Source organism: Nelumbo lutea, chromosome 1 (genome assembly GCF_056320005.1).
Source record: "Nelumbo lutea isolate HS-2025 chromosome 1, American lotus-T2T, whole genome shotgun sequence".
In the NCBI taxonomy this organism is placed as follows: domain Eukaryota; kingdom Viridiplantae; phylum Streptophyta; class Magnoliopsida; order Proteales; family Nelumbonaceae; genus Nelumbo; species Nelumbo lutea.
In genome coordinates, this window is record NC_142684.1 from 158,115,457 (window position 1) to 158,134,284 (window position 18,828).

An 18,828-nucleotide genomic window follows, 5' to 3' on the forward strand; every position below is an offset into this window, starting at 1 on the left:
GGGATCAGAACTAGAGGGACAATCCGGAGATTCATGTGAGGCAAGATTGGTAGAGGTGAACTTCTTCTGAGTTGGCTTCTTGTTCTGTTCTGTTGCTGACTTCTTGTTGAGTTCATGTGCCCATTTCGGTTTTCCATGCAGTTCCCATCATGTCTCACGGGTGTGTCTAGACTTTTGGCAGCGAGTGCGCCACAATTTATCCTTGTCATCCACCTTTTTCTGATTTTCCCCCTTCCTAGCTGAATTGGTATTACTTCTTGTGGCTAAAGCTATGGTCTCCCCCTTAGGAGGATTCATAGCAGAACTCCTACTCTCCTCAAACTAAACTAAAGTATACACCTCTTGGACCGACAGGAGATCCTTGCTGCCCAAAATCTGTACCCGGATAGGCTTATGCATGGGTTTAAGGCCAAGAAGGAAAGCAAACACCCGTTGCTGGGAGACCAACTGTTTGTAGGCCTTGGCATCTTTCTCACTTTCCCATTCGATGGTTTGGTAGTAGTCTAATTCCTTCCAGACAAATGTGAGAGCAGAGTAGTAGGCTGATAAACTCCTCTCACCTTGCTTGCATGTTGACAATTCAGCCTGCAGCTGATAAATCCGTGCATAGTGTCTCTGTTCTGAGTATGTTGCGTTGGCTTGATCCCAAATTTCTTTTGCTGTCTCAGCCCACATGAAATTTTGCTTGACAGAAGGCAGCATTGAGGTCAAGAGCCAAGACATTATCATGCAATTTTCCTAGTCCCACTTATCATACTCTACAGTACCAGCTTTAGGTTCCTTTGTTTTCCCAGTTATATATCCAGCCTTACCCCTAGCAGTGATGTACAGTCGCATCTCCTTGGACCAAGCTAAGTAGTTTTTGCCGTCCAAGGAGGTAATGGTCATAGGAAAGTACAGGGTCTCATAACCACCAGACATTCCTCCTTGATGTGAGGTAGCTTCTGAAGTTGCAGACTCTTCAAAATTCATTGGAGCCAAGTGAAGGCAGCAGACACAAACTGATTACAGTCCTTACCCAACTAGGTAAATACAAAAAAAACTGCTAAAAACATAGCACAGTTCTTGCTGTCTCAGATTTTCAGACCTGAGAGGTGTCTTCTTAAGGCAATACGAACTACAGAAAACATTTAAAAAGGCTGCTGATGTCTGTCAGTTGAACCAGGTCACTTATGAGCTACCAAGATTCCTCAAACATGAAGATTATTGGGTCTTCACACCCACGAAGAGGGATAAACTCCCTTTATATCATTCGGTCAAGCAGAATAACTTAATCAGTTCTTGGTTTCAACACCAAGAACTAAAAAAAAAGGGAGGTTTAAGCTTCTGTTCGTATTCAGTCCAGGGTCTCTGTAGTTTCCAACCCAGGAACAACAAGAAAAAACACAGGAAGAAAAACACCAACCTCTTAGGGAGATCCAGTCAGTCATCCACTGGCCTCTGGGTGTCGAATGAATCAGTTGCAGTCCAAGAAACAGGGGCAGGACAAGAACGAACAGTCATCAAATGGAGTTTGAGTGTGTCTCTTCCACTTCTTAGTCCACAGGAGCAGGAGAGAGAGTTTCGACTTGCAGGAGATGATTTACAGAGCACTATACCGCTTTGATACCATGTTCCAATCACCAGAGCAGTGGGCGAAGAGGAGAGGAGGAGAAGAGAAGGGGAGAAGAGAGAAAGAGATCGAGAGAAAACTAAAAACTTCTTTTGGGGGCGCCAGTATTTTTATTATATATACTAGGGTGACCGTACAAAATTAAAAGAAGAAAAAAGACCAAAATGCCCCTTGCGGCATACACCAAATATTACATCATATTATCCTTTGTCCTTTATGTTCCCAAACTTAGCACTAACCTTTTATCTATTAGTAGTTTAACAAAATCAATGAACTGCAACATAACCTTCTTTCCTACTTATTGTGTTTTTCAGGACCTGAAGTCTCAGAAGACGATTGGGAGTGGCCATGAGGCAAATGAGATATACTTGTTGGATGTCTCTAATCAAAGTCCTGGATTACCTAGTGGAGTAGCTTTGGAGTCTGTTTTATCAGAGTCAATTAATAGAGTCATGATATGTCATTTCAGATTTGGTCATTTGTCTTTTTCAGCTTCGAGTCATTTGTTTCCAAAAATGTTTAAGGGAATATCCCTATTGAGTCTTCATTGTGAGTCATGTGAACTTGCAAAACATTGTAGACAATCTTTTCTAGTGAGTAATAAAAGATTTGTTTCTCCTTTCCATATTGTGCACTCTAATGTGTGGGGGCCATATCATTTACCTGCTATGGGGGTTACAAATATTTCATTCTTTTCATTGATGATTTCTCTCGTGACACCTGGATTTACCTTATGAAATCCCAGGATGAAGTACCAAATATTGTATAAAAATTTCATGAATTTATACTTACCCAGTTTAACACTCGGATCAAAATATTTCGATCCGATAATGCAAAAGAATATTTCAAGAAGAGCCTTTCCTCCTACTTTGATACCTTTGGAGTTATTCATCAGAGTTCTTGTTCCTACACACCTCAACAAAATGGAGTGGCGAAAAGGAAGAACAAACATGTGGTTGAGGTTGCAAGGAGCCTCCATTTTGCTTCCCATGTTCCTATTAAGTTTTGGGGTGATGCTGTCCTTACAACTACATACTTGATAAACCGAATGCCTTCTCGGGTTTTGGGGTTTAAAACTCCCTTTATCTTGCTTTTCCCAAATGAGGATCTCTTCTCTCTTCCTCTCAGGGTGTTTGGGTGCACTTGCTATGTTCATGTTCACAGTCATCAAAGACATAAGTTTGAGCCTAAAGCACACAAGTGTGTCCTTTTGGGATATGCCTCCACACAGAAGGGGTACTGCCATTTTGATCAAGTTCGTGGCACTCGCTTTGTTTCTAGAGAAGTCACATTTGTAGAGTCTGTTCCTACACACCTCAACAAAATGGAGTGGCGGAAAGGAAGAACAAACATGTGGTTGAGGTTGCGAGGAGCCTCCATTTTGCTTCCCATATTCCTATTAAGTTTTGGGGTGATGTTGTCCTTACAACTACATACTTGATAAACCGAATTCCTTCTCAGGTTTTGGGGTTTAAAACTCCCTTTATCTTGCTTTTCCCAAATGAGGATCCTCTTCTCTCTTCCTCTCAGGGTTTTGGGTGCACTTGCTATGTTCATGTTCACAGTCATCAAAGACATAAGTTTTAGCCTAAAGCACACAAGTGTGTTCTTTTGGGATATGCCTCCACACAGAAGGGGTACTGCTGTTTTGATAAAGTTCGTGGCACTCGCTTTGTTTCTAGAGAAGTCACATTTGCAGAGTCTGTTCCTTTCTTTGGTACTTCTCTTGAGGGGGAGCATTCAGAGGAGTTGTTTGCATTGTCACCATTTGTTCCTCTTCCAATTCCCATTGAATCTTCTATAGAGTCCCCTCCAGTTGAATCATCTATTGGCTCTTTTTCTCATGTTCCTGCTCCCCCTCCTCTTCCTACTCATCCCCCTACTTTTCCTTCCCATCCTATTATCCAAAGGTGGTACCAAAGACAAAGACTCAGAGACATGCAAGTTGTTTCCACGCCTTCAAATGTGCCTCTTGCTCCTCCCATCACTACTGAGGTAACAGGTCAGCCCTCTTCTACCACTTCAAATACCTTCCCTGACCTTGATCTCCCTATTCCCTTCGCAAAGGCAAACGGAAATGTACAGCTCATTGCATTTCCAAACACTTGTCCTACAACCTTCTTTCCCCTTCCTACTATTCTTTCTTTGCCTTTATTTCCACACATGTGACTCCCAGGTCTGTCCCAGATGCCTTGTCCAAACCAGAACGGAGGGATGCTATGATGACTGAACTAGATGCTTTGCATAAGCATAATACCTGGAAAATTGTGGATTTGCCTAAGAAAAAGGACCCGGTTGGCTGTAAGTGGGTGTTCACTATTAAGTATCATCTAATAGTATTGTTGAGAGATAAGGCCCGTTTGGTTGCTAAAGGATATACTTAGATGTATGGTATTAACTACTTAGAAACTTTTGCCCCAGTAGCCAAGATGACTTCAGTTCGAGTTTTGCTATCTTTAGCTACTACTTTTAATTGGCCTCTTCATCAGTTTGATGTAAAGAATGCTTTTTTGAATGGGGACCTACATGAAGAGGTCTATATGTCTTTACCTCCAGAGGTTTATGGGAAGAAAATGCAAGGAAAGGTCTATAAACTGAAGAAGTCTCTTTATGGCCTTAAGCAATCTACTAGAGCTTGGTTTGACAAATTTTGGGCTGCTCTTGTTGCTTTTGGGTACACACAAACTCAGTCGCATCATACCTTGTTTGTTAAGATGAGAGATTCCTTAGTGACCCTTTTGATTGTCTATGTTGATGATATTGTGGTTACTGGTAATGATACTCAAGAAGTTGTTCATCTCAAAAGTTTTCTTAACACTGAGTTTGAAATTAAAGACTTGGGAGAACTCAAGATATTTCTTGGGAATTGAAGTTGCCAGATCTAAGGATGGTATCTTCATTTCTCAATGGAAGTATGTTCTTGATCTCCTTGCAGAGACTAGCAAACTGGGTGCTCGACCTGCTTCTACTCCTATAGACCTAAATCATACGTTGTCAGCTACTGAAGGTGAACTGTTGCCTGATAAGGGAGTGTTCCAGAGATTGATCAGGAAGTTATTATACCTTTGCATGACTCAGCTAGATATTTCCTATGCAATTAGTGTAATCAGCCAGTTTATGCATTCTCCCAGAGATACACATTTAGCAGCTACTGAGAGAGTTTTGTGCTATCTAAAAGGGGCTCTTTGGAAAGGTATCTTGTTTGCTAAGCATGGACACATGAAGCTAGAAGCATACACTGATGCTGATTGGGCCGGATGTATTGATGATAGGAGGTCTACTTCAGGTTATTGTGCTATGATACCCGGGGACATTGTATCATGGAGGAGTAAGAAGCAGTCTGTAGTGGCAAGATCCTCAGCTGAAGTGAAGTACAGGGCAATGGCACATGGAGTTTCTAAACTTTTGTGGTTAAGATCACTTTTAAATGAATTGGTATAGACTGTGAGAAGCCAATGATGTTATATTGTGACAATTAGACTGCTATCAACGTTGCACATAATCCTGTTCAACATGGCAAAACTAAGCACATTGAAGTTGACAGGCATTATACAAGAGAGAGTTGCCTCAAGAGAAGTTTGTCTACCATTTGTTGCTTCTGAAGAATAGTTGGCTGATGTTTTGACAAAAGGTGTTCCTAAAGGAAAGTTGGTTCACTATATAAGCAAGCTGGGCATGATGGATATCTATGCTCAGCTTGAGGGGGAGCGTAGAGAGACTGGGCCGAATGGGCCCTAGCCCATTATTGTCTTTCTTATTAGTTCTTTCTTGTTATGTTTTATTATTGGGCCTTTACTTTATGGGCCTTTAGCTCTTCTTTATGTTTTGTAAGTATAGTGCTGATGTGGACGCCTACTTAAGGGCAATCCTGTAAATTATGTAACTTACGTAAGTTTATTAAAAGATTAATGGGGGAAAGAGGAGATTATCGAACTCCTTAATTTCTCCTTTCTTCTCCAATCTTCCTTCTTCTTGTTGTGTCCTTCTTCCTTACTTTCTTTTGCTTTGGTCTAAATTATTCTGCTAAACTTATTGGTTTGAATCACATCTACTGATTAACCAGTCCGGGTTTCATAAAACCACCCAGACCCATGCATAAGTGAAATTTTAAAATGTAGTTAACAAGACCAGATCCCAAGAACTCTTATTTTCACACATTACCTAATTACCACTAACCCCCCTCTTAATGACTCTTTATTGTACATATTACATTATTATGCATGTATTTTAAAGAAAATGTAAATTAGAAGGCCTGAACCCTAGTCATTTATTTTAAAAATTAAGAAGCTTACCATCCATCCACCATATTTAAGTATATTAAAAGTTGTAAAATATATTATATATAGTATTTATATGACCCGTAGCATATATATATATATATATATATATATATATATATATATATACATGGTTCAACCTCGTTTGAACCTTTGACCCGTGAACCTCTCCCTTTACCGATTCTATCCGTCTAGTTCCCTGAACATTGCTTCTGACATACATAGACCTAACCAGGCAACATATATGCCATCTTAACTACTTAAAATAAACATGGGACCACAAATTTATTAAAAATATTACACACTAAAACAAGAAGAAAGGAGGAAAGGAGAGTCAAAGTTGCTGCCATGAAAGGGAGAGGTAGATGGTGAGAAACCTTAGCCAACTATTAGAACAGAAAATAGAGGAAGAAACCTTAACCAACCTATTAGAACAGAAAATAGAGGAAGAAACCTTAACCAACCTATTGGAACAGAAAATAGAAGAAGAAACCTTAACCGACCTATTGAGAGAGGCTTCTGGCTTACATAGACCTAATCAGGCAACATATATGCAATCTAAACTACTTAAAATAAACATGGGACCACAAATTTATTAAAGATATTACACACTAAAACAAGAAAGGAGGAAAGGAGAGTCAAAGTTGCTGCCATGAAAGGGAGAGGTAGATGGTGAGGTCTCAGACATGTCTTTATTGGTTGAATGTATAGGGCATATTAGGATTTTCAAGCCATCCTCATTCCTATTCTTGATAGGTTGTTTTGCCTTGATAACAGGGGTGCATATTTTTTCATTTTTGGTTGATGAATTCTCTTCTGGTTTTTTGGGGTGTTTTATGCTGGAGGATTTTTCTTTTTGTTGAAGAAAAGTAAAGAGAGAAGGGTCTTTCTCTCTTTCCCGTGTGTTTTACACCTTGTATACTTTTTGGCTATTTCTGATACTCTAATACCAGTATAGTTACCACTACCGATAAAAAAAATCTGTTGTTTCCTGTCGCTATATTGTTTATCGAATGGACCTCTTGCATCACAAAATGTTAATCTGCATTTCAAGTTCATTCTTTTAGTAATAATTTGCAGGCTGAAGCTGCTGGGAAATTTTTGAATGTAATGAGGCGCTACTTGGAGTCACTATGTTCTGACTTGCAATATCATTCCATCACTAGTGTACAATCAAATAATGACAGGGTTAGTATAATCAAGTCCCTAATTACATTGCACCAAAGAGATATTGAGAATGAGATAAATGCATTGCACCTACCGTTTACAAACTCTTATTACATGGCTGCCTTAAAAGTATACATCTTGTCCTTGTAACTAACACATGACTGTTTGTTATCTTTTCAGGTATCATTACTTCTTAAGGATAGCTTTATCGATTCCTTTCCTAGTAGGGACCGCCCGTTTATTAAGGTATCTACATTTCCAGATTTGATTATCTTTAAAATCTGTGCTTGTAGAGTCCTATATCACAATGATAAAATGCTAGCAGCTGAAATTACATAGTATCACTTTTTAGTATTTGCACCTAAATTTTTTACTTGGAAACTTTGTCTTTTCTGTGGATAAAACACATTTATTCCTCTAGCTTGCCTCTGATTCTATAAGGCTTCTAGTTCTTGAAATTCCTAGCATCCTTTGCTGCATGTAACACCTTCCATGTTTATATTTTTGTAGCCTCAATAGCCATTCTTTTTTTTTCCTTATTTGATCCATTTCTGTTCATTGCAACAATATAAGTATATAACTAAATGTCATACACTTTGTCCTGGCCTTATTAGTTATTTCAGAAGTGTTTGGTTGTATATCAGTATAAAGTCTTCTGGTTTTAGATATTTTGTGGAATGAATGATGATGAACTAGGACCAAGATCTGAGTAGGAATTTCAGACCTGAAGCACTTAAAAATGGCTGTCATAATTTAACCAGTTGTTTTAAAATTCTAAACAGTGGTCAGAAAAAAAAAGTAGAGGATAAAGAAATTGCTGAAGAATGTAATGAATAAATAGATCTCAGATAAAAAAAAAAAAAAAAACTTTAGACAAAGAAGACAGTGAAGAGAGAGAGGAGGAAGTCATACCTCCTAAGTACCCGTGAACAAAAAATTCAATTCATAAATCTTTCATCCTTCAGCCCCTACAATTTATTTCAAAGAGAAAAAAAATGAACTGAAAGATTGTTAAATATCTAACTACTTAACACTTAAGATAAAATCCTATCTTCCACTCACATCCTACCAATACAATGGGCATAGCATTCCCAAGACACGTTGGACCAACAAGATCTTGGTACAAATCAATTTTAATGATACCAAAATCAACTTAAACAGTCAAGTTCTGGTCCTTGCCTCCTTGGGCTGTAAGAAGTAACATATCTACAACTTAAACCTATCTTTTTTTTTTTTTTTGATAGAAACAACTTAAACTTACCTAATTTCTAAAGGTGCTCTAATATACCCTTTAAACTATTATGGATCTTCTTTTCATCTATAAAACGAATTTATTAAGGAAAGAAAAAGAGAAAATCAGTGGAATGCACAAGGGAGGAATGCAAAAGGAAAATATTAAGACTCCCCCGAAAAAATAAAAATAAAACTACAAGTCTCAGATATACTAGAGTGTTCTTAACCCTACCACACCTAAACAACTAAAAACCAAGGTAAAATACATAGCAGAGTCATGAGCTTAAACTTCCACTTCAAAGTAGTGCAAATAAGACAGAAAAACCACTGCAGTTCAAGTTGTTCCTTATGTTATCGGGATACAACAATGACACGGCTGGATACAGTACCAGATACGAATTTACACTAAAAATTCAAGTATCTGATACATTGTAGAACCCTTGTATGTATCCGAGTATCACACCTAATCCTTCTTGAGCTCTTCACCAACTCCCCATTACTTTAAGAATTCTATTAGCCTGAAGACTCCCCATAGTTTCATTAGACTTACCTCTCCTATCACCTCATTTTTCTCTTTGGATGTGAACTCTTCCAATCATTCTCTCAGTATTGACATCATTATGCCATTACACAAGGTTTTCCTCCCAAGTTCCTATTGATCTCACTTCACCCTCTTCCCTTGTATTGTTATCCCTTAATTAGATCTGATTCATGAAACTGTTATTGCCTCCATCTTTGCAGTTCATTTCCTTCCGTACTTAATTTCTTGTATCCAGGACATCCATGACCCCTAACTCCAAATACACATCTTTCTCTACTTACTCTTTAAACTAGTCACTCCCTCCCTTTGCATGTCTCCAAGGGTGAAGCTTTTTCCTTTCTAATCTCTGACAAGGCTCTCGTTATTAACAATCTGTGTGTAGCACACCCAGATTTGTGGGAGCAATCCTGCCTCCATCCCAAACTCTTGTGATGTCACAGCCTCACCATCTGTTCTCTCACCTTTAGGTCCTTTCCCTGAATACTCCCTATATCAGTAATGAACCAAACATAGTCTAAAGTGACATCAAGATGACCTAAATTAGGACCATCAAACACAAGGAAATGGTGCATCAGTTTGGCAGGAGATTTAGACAATTATATGGAATAGTTTGTAAAATTACAAAGTATGAAAATTAATTCCATTAGATTATCAATGATAATTATCAAACTAGTAGGGTTGAGAATCATCAAAAAGATATAGTGAGGATTATTATCCAGTGTGCAATTTGAGCTTTATGTTTTATTATAAAGGGTTTCTTCATGTATAGAGACTGGGCATTAATGATTTTTGTCAAGATACTCCCCACACAATGGGCATTAATGATGCTGAAGGGATGAGAGATCCATCACGGATGGTCGAACCCTGCAGGAAGGTTGGTTGAAATTTCAAAAATTTCTCTCTCCCTTCTGGGAATCGCATTCCCTATTTTAGAAAACTACATTTTCAAGGATCATTCTTGAAACAAAACCGAACTAGATCTGAAACCAAAGGGAGGAGAGGGATATACCTGATACAAAGTAACAGTAACTCCCAATGAAGGTGTTCACGGCCAAGGAGAAAACCAAAACCCACTTCCACTGAAGATGACACAGTGCATAGTGAAGCAGGATCAGCAAGATGGCTCTTCAACAATAACCGAATTCTTCAGCAAGAATGGAGTAAAGGGCTGGTGAGCACAACTTCGGATTGTTTCTTCAACCAAGAAACAATATCAAGAACTCTTCTTGATAGGTGGAGATCGAACTGGGTAGGGATAGCAAGAACAAGGAGAGAATTCTACAGATTGTTGTGTATAAAACTGAGGAATTCGCCCCCTATTTATAGTCTTCTTTGGATCAGCCTCCTAATCTAATTAGGAGAGAGTTTCTTGATCCAAATCTGATATTTGGATCTGGACTCTTAAATGGATAAGACTTATCTTATCCTTTCAGCTAATCCTAATCAGATTATAAATCAGTTCTTGCCTCCTTTTAATTAACCAATTTAAGCCCAGTTCGAATTGGGCTTTAGGCCCATTAAGCCTATGTGCTCACTTACACCTTTAACATGCTGCCCAGTTGGCTCTCTTTGTATGGCGTGGGACCCTTACATCGATCTACACATCAGCCACATGGGTTCAGCCCAGCCTTTGTTACAAAGCCTGGCCGAATTCACTGTAGGAGACAGTGAACCCCTAAGTCCATCACCATGGGCTTTTAATGGGCCCAACATTTACACTAAATGGTCATTGGGTCCAACCACCTTATGAAAACCCAAGGACTGCGGGCAGATGCAATATTAGCCCATCAGGTATTGCCCTCAATGGTCTTACACTTAACCTCTCAGCCCATAATGATCAAACACTGCCCGACAAGAGAGGACCTCTCCCTCGGTTGCAAGGAATAGTGCCACACTCTCTACTTACATGGATCTCGGGAATTAAAACCTTTTGCAAAAGAACAAATTTCAACATTTGAAATCAATTGCCGACAGTTTAGGTTTCCATCAGAGAGTGCATCCTCGATCATTCACTTTGTCCAACAAAGGGGCTGATCTTGTTACTATGATCACTCACTCAGATGAATTCTCGGACTGTCCCAACATACCCAGGTTTTGACCCCCTCTAAGGATCTCACTGATTGGCATATCAAAGACATCCCAATCCGACACCTAGTGCAGTACCATAATCGAGTCTAGGGTCAGGTGTAACATTCCAATTTTGCCCATCTGTCTCTAAGGTCCAGGGCAATATTGGAATTTCGGTCTGGTTCAGGGTTTCAAGAAAACCCACACTGCATGCACCTCAGTTCTCACCCTGGCAGCTGAGACAAACCACCCCAACCAACTTGGCGGCACATCGATGTCAGCCTTAGGATAAATCTCCCTAGATCTATCCAACGGCTGTGAAGATTCTAAACTAACATAAGTCTCGTAAGTGTCCAGTTTAAGGGTATTACACAGAAACATACCAAAACACATGAATCAATTATGTACTTTTATTCATTTACAATAAATGTCATCAAGTACATCAATCTGATTGGAGCTAAGGGCATAAATTGTCTAACAGATGTTTACCAAGAATTCAATGTAGATAATCACAAAAAAGTTCAATATACATGATATGAGAAAAAGGCTTTAAGGCAAGATAAATTCATATTTAAATGAAAAACAATATGATTAATGGAGACTATTTGCTCTGTACAAGAAAAGTTATTTATTTTGGTATTGCCACAAAGGTTGACTTCATTGGCATAGTATGGGTTGGTTTCTCGCATAGTTGCATTAATGTTTCTTGTGTCATAGCTTGCTCAACACTCCTACAGCATTTCTTATTCGGTTTTCAAAGAAGACATGGCCAATGACAAATTCTACATGCCAAGAAAGGGTTGTAAAGGGATGTCAAAGCTTCTCCCTTACATTACATGGTTTCCATTGATGAGAGGGAGGTACAAGGGTGAGCAATTTGGGAAGTTCTTTGATGCATCCTTAATCAGTAATCACTGATTCTGCACTTGTATCTTCAATTTTTACTTTTACTTTTATTTTTATTTTTGTGTCGGGATCTGGTCCCAAAAGCCATTGAAGCTACATATCAGGGACATGTCCCTTGTCCTTCATGGCAAGATGTTCCTAATGTACAGCTGCAATGGCTGTTGGGACCATGTCTTGGGACCAGATATGAACACTTTATTTCATACCAATAAGATCCGTGGATCTAGTTTTTTAGACATTTTCTGCTTGGTCATCCAAAGCTCTTTCTCTACCCTAGTTGAGCAAATGCTATTCCCATTATTTGCCTTTGGGAGGTGGCTCTTCATTTTAAGGGCATTCCAGACAAACCAATTTACTTGGTCATTGAGTAACAAGTTGTCTTCCTCCAATTAATAGTTACCCCTGTAGCACTAGTGTGGCTTTTCTGGTCAGGATAACTCATTATTTCCAAGGAGACGCATGAGTGTCACTTGGGTATGACATTAGAAACAGAAGCCCATGCATCAGTTTGGATAATATCCTGATAAGCTGAGCATGGACTCCTTTAAGATCAATACAAGAACAAGGTACAAAAATACTTTGATCTTTGGCACCAATTTCTTCAGTATATTTTTAGGCATATTCGATGCATGTATTGTGGATGCTTTTGTTGGAAAGGAATACAGTCGCAGACAGCAGCAGTAATGGGCGTTAGATTCAGTGTTCCTATCTCATCTTATCTCTTAGCTAGATTCAGTGTTCCTATTTTATCTCTTAGCTAGATTCAGTGTTCCTATCTTATCTCTTAGCTAAATTCAGTATTCCTATTAATTAGGCAATAGCATTATTATTTCCTATGTCTTTTAGAAAGTTTCTTAATGTTTTTTTAGAAAGTTTCCTTAAGAAGGACTCTTGTAATTCCTATTTAAAGGAGCAGATGTTATTCAATAAAACTACCGATAATTTCAGTCAAGAAAGAGCAAAGGAGAGTTGGTGATCTCTTTAACAAATCACCATAAAGGCACTAAAGATAGGTTCCTCGAGAAAAGGGAGAAACAAGGGAAAACAATAAGTTTTCCCCGTTAACCGACCTGTGACGAGATCCTATTCGTGGGCCCTTAACAGCATGTATATAGTTAATGTTATGGATATGAGCACTAGTATTGAGAAATAAACTTGACTCTTTCTCTGTATTGGCACAAAAATTCCATCAGTGGTTCCAATACAATGACTGGTTTTGGTACCATAGAATTTTCATATTACCGAAGTGATGTGATAAACACGATGAAGTGAAAGGTAGGTATGGGATAGGTAGGCTTATTATGGCTAATAAACTATTTAATAAGACAATGAAAACAAATAAGATGTGAAATGAATGGAGAAAGAGCATTATGGTGCCTATATTTAAAAAAAAAAAAAGGATGTTATTACAAATCTGTGATAATTACCGTGGAATTAAAGTCATGAACCACATGTAAAACTTTGGGAGAAAATAATTGAACAAAGGTTACAACATGTAACAAGTGTATCAGAAAACCAATTTGGGTTTATGCAAGGGGGATCAACCTTGGAAGCTATCTTTATTTTGAGACAATTGATAGAAAGTTTAGAGAGAACAAGAGAAATCTTCATATGGTTTTCATTGATCTAGAGAAACATATGATAGAGTCCCTAAGGCGGTAATGTGGTGGTTCTAGAAAAGAAAGGAGTCCCAAATAGGTAAACACAGATCTACAGACACAGTTTTTCAGAAAATTTTTGGGAAAATGTTTCCTTGGCTAGCAGTAAACACTCTGTTTATGGACAGAAATTATAACTTTTTTCTTTTTTTTTTTTTTTGCTTTTGAGGATATTTTTGTAAATCAGGGTTTGGGGGTATAGGTCTGCATGGGGCATCATTTGTAAATCCCTGTGTACAGCTCCTTGTTGTACATGATTTTTTGCTATATTTTAATGATATTATACTTACCTGGTTCAAAAAAAGCAAACAAAAAAGTACATTGGAAATAAGAGGTTTTAACAAAGAACTAAAACAGATAATATGCTTTGTAAATTTAATAATAATAGGAGTGCAAACCACCGTACAGTTAGGATTGGAGACCAAGAGATACTGTGATCTCTACCTTGGTTCAATAATTCACTACAAAGGGGCAACTGAGGAGGAAATTCACTCATAGGATTAGAGCAGGATGGGCAAAATGGAGGAGGGGCACATCTACTTTCTTTATGTGATAGGATAAAACCAGTTCAGCTAAAAGAAAATTCTATAAAACAGTTGTAAGGCCGGCTGTGTTGTATGGACTATTGAGCAGTGTTGTGTAGTTAAGAAACAGCATGTCCAAAAACTGAATGTGACAAAAATGTGTATGATTAGATGAATGGTAAAACTAGGAAGGACTAGGTCAGAAATGAAGTCATACGAAGGAACCTAAAGTAGCTCCAACTCCAATAGGGTGATAAAATGAGAGAAATACTGACTGAGGTGGCATGGTCACATGCATAGAAAGCCATCTGCAGCACCCATTAGAAGAAGTAATCTGTTACAAAGTGAAGGGTTAGTCAGATATGAGTTATGTGACCATACTTTGATTATGGATGTGGCATTGAACAGAACTGAATGGTAAAACAGGATTCATTTAGCCAACCCCATATAGTTGGGAAAGGCTCAGATGATTACTTGCAGAGCATTTTACAATATAATCTGCTAGAATGTACAGCAAATTTCAGGAACTAACAAATGGCAGTGAAGTGTCCTTGCAGTAACTGATGCAAGTATTAGTTTGCTAAATCATTTTCATGTATTAATACACTTGAGTATTAGAGAAAGCTGGGTCACGTAAATAGTTAGACTTTTTTATTGTGAGATTAGAATGGATGTTTGGGTTCTCTTCTAGAATTTGGCAACTATATATAAATGCTTTAAATTAAAGTCCTTTTTGAATTTGGTTCTTACACAGTGCAAGTGTAGTGTAATAGTCCGATTTGAGTTGAATTTAGTCATTGAATCTATTTATGTTAGTCTTTATTATGGGTATTCAATTTGTAATGGCTTTCTAGCTATAATTTTTACTGCCAGATTGTATCATTTCTTTGTTGCTATCTTGAACTTGATCAGTCTGATGAGAATCCTTGATGTTAATCAATACGCACTCTCTTTGTCTCTTACCATAAGGCCAGCATGAGTAACCCACAAGTTTTCCTGGTTTTGCAGCTATTGGTAGACACACAACTTTTCTCAGTTCTGTCAGATTCTCGACTCTCAAGTTATGAGAATGTGAATTTATAATTTCTAACTTAACAACGTATTAAAAGTTCTATACATAGTTTGGAGCTCCGGGATGTAAGGTAAGAAAGTAATCAGCCTGAAGCAAGAAAAGCGTGGAGGAACTGGACTATTGTGGCTGATGGATCAAGAATGGTTGGCATGATTATTGAAAGCCTTTCTGGTACCAACTTGAGCATTCTCGTGGCTTTGGAGCTGTTAACTGGGAAATTATTTAAAGATGAAAATTACCAAATTAATTTCTGTAACATATGCCATTTTAATAATTATGGGCCCCAAACAGTGTGCCTCGGTGACTGTTTTACCGTCCATGGGCTCATTGGTCCTCATCCCAAATATTTATAGGGGGATGTGATTGGTGCCAGGTTTGTCAAAGATCTGTCTCACCTGCAACTATTGTAAAATTGTAAACCAATAAAACATGGATTGAGCAAGTCCGCAGTCATATATCCTGTACATGTACACTACTTTATTTATTTGCTTTGAGTTCGGGGTTCAAGGAAACAACACCAATGCAAAATCACCAGCTAATAAGTGAGAAAAATACGTCAAACTAAATATATTGAGGCATCAAGTTCATACCTATAAGAAACTGTTTACGTCCTTGACAAATGCCGTTTGGGTTTTAAAATCTTCAATTTAGCATTTTAGGTTTTTGAAAGATCTGGTATATATTTGCACGAACCTTCAGAAACTCTTAACCTATCTCTTTTTAAATCACTTTGGAGAGATTCAAGTATGTTTTCCCTTTGGTTTCCAAAACTTTCTTCTATTGTCAAGATGAGTATTAGACGATGCCAACATCCTAGAATTGCAAACAAGGACGTTTCAGATTTTAAATGCCTTCTTTTCTTTTCCTTGACCTATCATTAAATCTCAAATCATGTTGGAGCTTCAAAACTTGCTGTTGCCATTCATGAAAGGCTGCTTTTGGGTTGTAAATAGCATCCCTTTTTTAGGTACATATATTATCAAACAATAGGGTATATATTTGGTTAATCAATTTGAGTGAGGGTATATGTTATCGGATAGAATTCGGATATGTCCCTATCCGAATTCAATCGGATCCATGTTTCTGCTTTGTAGTAACTCTATACAAAATGTTTTGTATACATAAAAGAATATATACGTACTTGATGGTTTGACCTATTTCAATTTCAAAGTATCCATTCACCCAATATTAGCATCAATGCATATGGTGTTTTAAAGGGCACCCTCCCCCTTTTCTGAGTTTTTTTTTTTTCTTTCAAATTTTTACAGAGCTTCGGTCTTAAGACTAGCTACCTCTAAAATTAGTCAAAACCCAAAACCCCTTTGGTTTGAGAGAGAGAGAGAATGAGAGTTTTTTCTTTCTTTCGACAACTATAGAGAGTAAATTATAATATTAAGATATTTACAAGTGGGGTTCAACTATGATACGGAAAAGATATGATATCTGAAAATATTTTGACCAATCAATTGGTATCACAAATGTGATAGCCAATCAGGTATTATTTATCAAAATTCATGGGTGGGTTTTGATTGGTCAAAACTCTTCCCATACCATATCTTTCCCGCATTATAGATTTTTCCTTACAAGTATCCTTACATCTGGGGTAAATTATAACATGAGCCAAGCGGTTAAACTTTCTATTTATATAACAAAAAGTAATGGAGGAGAAATCGGTCAAATGAGCCCTGGTCTTCAACAAAAACCAAAGGCAGGACGAGGGGAGAGACGTCTTCCTTTGAAGCACCTGAATTACTTGGAGGGAGTCTGAACAGATAGCTATATGTTCTTTATTTCTCTCCTTTGCTAGAGTCGCTCCCTGAAAGATGGCCTGCAACTCAGCCTCCTCAACTAAACCTCGGCTTGATGCTTTCCCTGCTAAGATACCTAGACAGTCAAAGATAATTAGAAGCACAAATCACTCCAAATGAACAATATGTAGATGAAATGATCCCTCCATCCGTAAATAGAATCAGTTGGATATGAGGAGGAATCTTCAAAAGAAATTTTTCCAAAACATTTTGAACAGCATTACTATCTTGCTCAATTAATTGATCCATCTTTGGGAAGTTGTTGATTCTCTCCACAACCCAGTTAGCCGAGATATGGTCTTTAAAGCATTTTTTTTTGTTTCTAGCAACCCATATATAATAGAAAGCAACAGCAATCCACGATAAAATCAAGTTTAACCAAGATGTTTGGAAGAGATTTTGGAAATTGATATTCTACGTGGCTGTGAACAATACTGCTCTGGCAAAGGGACAAGTGAAGAAGGTTGATAGACTCTGGCTCCTGGTTGCAATCTTTGCAACCAGGACAAAATTGTTCACAACAAGAAACTCTCTTGGACAATTGTAATAAAATCTTTTTTGAAGAAGTGGGCTTTTTGGTGAGCCCAAACTCTTAGGTCCCTATAAACAGTGTTCCTTGGGTCCAAGAGCAACCAAATTTCTCCTTGATTCCCCAACCCAGTCAAGGGCCCATTAGAAACTCTCTTGTATATGATTTTATTCATAATGAAGATTGGAACAAGGACCTCCTCCAATCCTTCTTTTTTAAACAAGAAGTTCAAAAAATCCTAAGTACCCCCATTTACCCCTTAGAGAGTCCTACTTCCTGGACTGCATCACCCCACAATGTTCCAATTGCTTTCCACAAGGGCAAACTTCCTCCTTTAATAGAGTACGGGAACAACATATCTTTTTTGAGGTATTTTGATTTCTAGATTTACACCCAAAGACAATGTTGTTCATTTAGAAACCTCAGGCCAGCTTTTTTAACACCACCAAGTTGACCCATTTTAGGTTCCTGAAACCGAGACCACCCTTTTGTTTTGGGAGGGTTAACTTGGACCACGAACACCATATAAAAGGGTCAGGATTTGAATCTTTTTTCCTCCACCAGAAATTCCTAATTTTCTTATCCATTTCATTTACAGTTTTTTAGGGGAATTCCACTACGTTCATAGCGTGGTTAGGAAGACCCTAGAGCACAAACTGAATTAAGGTCTTTTTGCCTATTTGGCTTAAGGTTGACGCTTTCTAGGTATTCAACTTCGAACTTAAATTGTCTAAGATAAACGAAAGATTATTATGTCTATTCCTAGACCAATGCAAAGGGATTCCTAGATATTTGGTTCTAGGTTCAAGAGGTTTCTTGTGAAGCTAATGGTTAATCATCCTCTAAAATCTAGGGTGTAGGTTTTTGCTGAAAGTTATGCTCAATTGTTCAAAATTTATGCTTTGGAAAGACAAGGTTTGGAATTGATCTATGGTATCTTTTAGGTTTTCCAAATCCTGCCTATGGACTCTCAGAAAAATCATGATGTCATCTACGAAGAAAATGTGGGAAATACGAGGTCCACTAGGAGCCAAGTGGATACCCTGAATTTTACCTTCAACTTTAGATTTTGAGAGGAGTCTAGACAATCCTTCCATGGCTTGAATGAAGAGATAAGGGGAGATATGATCCCCTTGTTTGAGACCTCTAGTAGGAGAGAAATGACTTTCAGCTACTCCATTGATAAGGACAGAAAAAAACACTAATGACATACATTCTTTGATGATCTAACGAAAGTCCGAGGAGAAGCCCTGACCTCTCAAAATTCCCAAGGGATAAGACCACTCCAGATGGTCATAGGCTTTTGATAAGTCCAATTTTAGAGCTACATAAGTCATAACCCTTTGTGTGATTTCAAAAAGTGGAACATTTCCCAAATAATAACTAGGTTGTTTGTCATTTGCCTTCTTAGGAAAAATGTTGCTTGAGTAGGGG

The 18,828-nt window shown here is 38.0% G+C and overlaps 1 protein-coding gene across 8 annotated transcripts in view; it reads left to right on the forward strand.

Moving 5' to 3' along the window:
• Positions 1-15,510, forward strand: part of LOC148878641 (DENN (AEX-3) domain-containing protein) — a 167,624-nt gene extending 152,114 nt beyond the window's left edge. For 6 of the 8 annotated variants that reach the window (XR_016103269.1, XM_088957786.1, XM_088957752.1 and 3 more), the window contains 3 exons: positions 6,970-7,077; positions 7,237-7,302; positions 14,994-15,510. Coding sequence is in view for 5 of the 8 variants with exons in the window: in XM_088957786.1 (XP_088813912.1) it covers positions 6,970-7,077; positions 7,237-7,302; positions 14,994-15,068 (249 nt within the window). In the remaining 3 variants the exon portion in view is untranslated. Of the gene's footprint in view, positions 1-6,969; positions 7,078-7,236; positions 7,303-14,993 lie in introns of those variants that run through there. The other 2 variants (XR_016103270.1, XM_088957795.1) reach the window with 1 other exon arrangement.
• The last annotated feature ends 3,318 nt before the right edge of the window (positions 15,511-18,828 follow it).